This window comes from Colobus angolensis, unplaced genomic scaffold, assembly GCF_000951035.1.
Source record: "Colobus angolensis palliatus isolate OR3802 unplaced genomic scaffold, Cang.pa_1.0 Scaffold31, whole genome shotgun sequence".
Lineage (NCBI taxonomy): Eukaryota > Metazoa > Chordata > Mammalia > Primates > Cercopithecidae > Colobus > Colobus angolensis.
This window is the reverse complement of record NW_012116377.1, coordinates 7,848,977-7,851,009: the sequence shown is the minus strand read 5'-3', so window position 1 is coordinate 7,851,009 and position 2,033 is coordinate 7,848,977. Positions and strand designations below refer to the sequence as shown.

General features: G+C 40.5%; 1 protein-coding gene across 1 annotated transcript in view; it reads right to left on the bottom strand.

Annotated features, from left to right (window-relative positions):
* SNX4 (sorting nexin 4) overlaps positions 1–1,819 on the bottom strand; it is a 61,873-nt gene extending 60,054 nt beyond the window's left edge. The window contains exon 1 of the mRNA XM_011950762.1: positions 1,697–1,819. Coding sequence (XP_011806152.1) covers positions 1,697–1,818 — 122 coding nt within the window. The 5' untranslated portion in view covers position 1,819. The remainder of the gene's footprint in view (positions 1–1,696) is intronic.
* Between the last annotated feature and the right edge of the window lie 214 nt (positions 1,820–2,033).

Genomic DNA, 2,033 nt, shown 5'->3' with positions numbered 1-2,033 from the left:
TTTTTTTGAGACAGTCTCTCACTTTGTCACCCAGGCTCGAGTGCAGTGGCACAATCTCAGCTTACTGTAATCTCCACCTTCCAGGTTCAAGCGATTCTCCCGCCTCAGACTCCTGAGTAGCTGGGACCACCACACCTGGCTAATTTTCATATTTTTAGTAGAGACAGGGTTTTGCCATGTTGGCCAGGGTAGTCTCAAACTCCTGACCTCAGGTGATCTGCCTGCCTTGGCCTCCCAAAGTGCGGAGATTACAGGCGTGAGCCACCATGCCCAGCTAGGTTTAGTAGTCTATTATTTTACTGGCTATCAATAATTCTCTCATATCTATTTGTTTTAATTGAAAGCACTTCTGCTCAATCTCTGAAGACAGAAAAGAAACAGTACATTATTCTTTATATAAACTGTTTATAACTGGCAACAACAAATTGAGTCTTCCCTTGCCTTTTTTTAGACAAAACAACTCTAATTCCTTTAGCTTTTCCCTTAGGAGGTAAAAGACAATTTTTCTGCTGAGTTTTTATTTCCTGCTCCATAATTTGTCTTTTCTCCAACTTTGTCTTTTCTATTTTTACACACCAAGTTCTTTTTCCTTGTTTTTTAAAGGTATCTACTTCCCTTTATTCTTAAATTTACTCCAAGTTCTAAAGTGCCAATCTAAGTGTTTCTGTTTGTTAATTTTTATAACTCCCAAATGTCCTAAGAGGACTCAGACCTTATTCTCTACTCCTAGAATTCTTTGTTAACCATTTCCACTTGCCCAAGTTCACTTCATACATGCCTGAGAACCTGGTATCCTTTTACAAAAAAAGCACAGGGATTCTGAGACCAAGGAATCCTCTAAAGCACATATCAAGTAAAATTCCAGATTCCAAAAGCATTCCACTAACCTTCCCTCTCCCCACAAAACAGATTCATTAAAATATAGCTATCTACCAAGAGTATCAGAGAAAAGATACAGCTGTTTACCCATTAAAAGGCTAAGGACACAGGGCTGGATGCAGTGATTCACACCAGTAATCCCACCATTTTGGGAGGCTGACGCAGGAGTATCGCTTAAGCTCAGGAGTTTGAGACCGGACTGAGCAACATGCCTACAAAAAATTTAAAAACTGCCAAACGCAGTGGCTCGTGCCTGTAATCCCAACACTTTGGGAGGCCAAGGTGGGTGGATCATTTGAGGAGTTTGAGACCAGCCTGGCCAACACGGTGAAACCCTGTCTGTACTAAAAATACAAAAAAAATCAGCTGGGCGTGGTAGCACATGCCTGTAATCCCAGCTACTTGGGAGGCTAAGGCAGGAGAATCGCTTGAACCCAGGAGACAGAGATTGCAGTTAGCCAAGATCATGCCACTGTATTCTAGTCTTGGCAACAGAGTGAGACTCCATCTCAAAAAAAAAAAAAATTAAAAATTAGCCAGCCATGGTGGCTCACACCTGTATGCCAGCTACTCAGGAAACTGAGGTGAGAGAATCACTTGACCCTAGGAGTTTGAGGCTGCAGTGAGCCATGACTGCAGCACTGTGCTCCAGCCCAGGCAACAGAAGGAGACTCTGTCTCAAAGAAAAGTAAAGAAATAAAATCAATCCCCAAAAAAAACAACCTTTAAAAAATTCTGTTATACAACAGAGTCTGCATCAATAGCTACCAGAAAAAGCTCTCCATCTACCTGCCCAGGTGTAATTTTCATCACCCACCTTGTTTCAATGAGGTAAGCGGTATATGTTTCTTGCATGTTCATGGCATTTCTTCCAGTTCGTTTTTCTGCTTCTGAAACACTGATTTCTATCTTCTTCAACCAAAAATTATTGTGTGTCATCTGGACAAGAATAAAACAACAACAACAACAAAAAACTCTTTAAGATGGTACTGAAAAAAGTCTCAGCCACATAAATTAAACCCATTATTGGGTTTACAGATTTCAAAATAGTTACTTATAGTTCTTGAGTTGCCAGGGGTTGCAAAATGACAGCAGCAAATGATAGCCTTTGTCAACATACAAAAGTACATTAACTTTTCCAGAGGTATTTTATT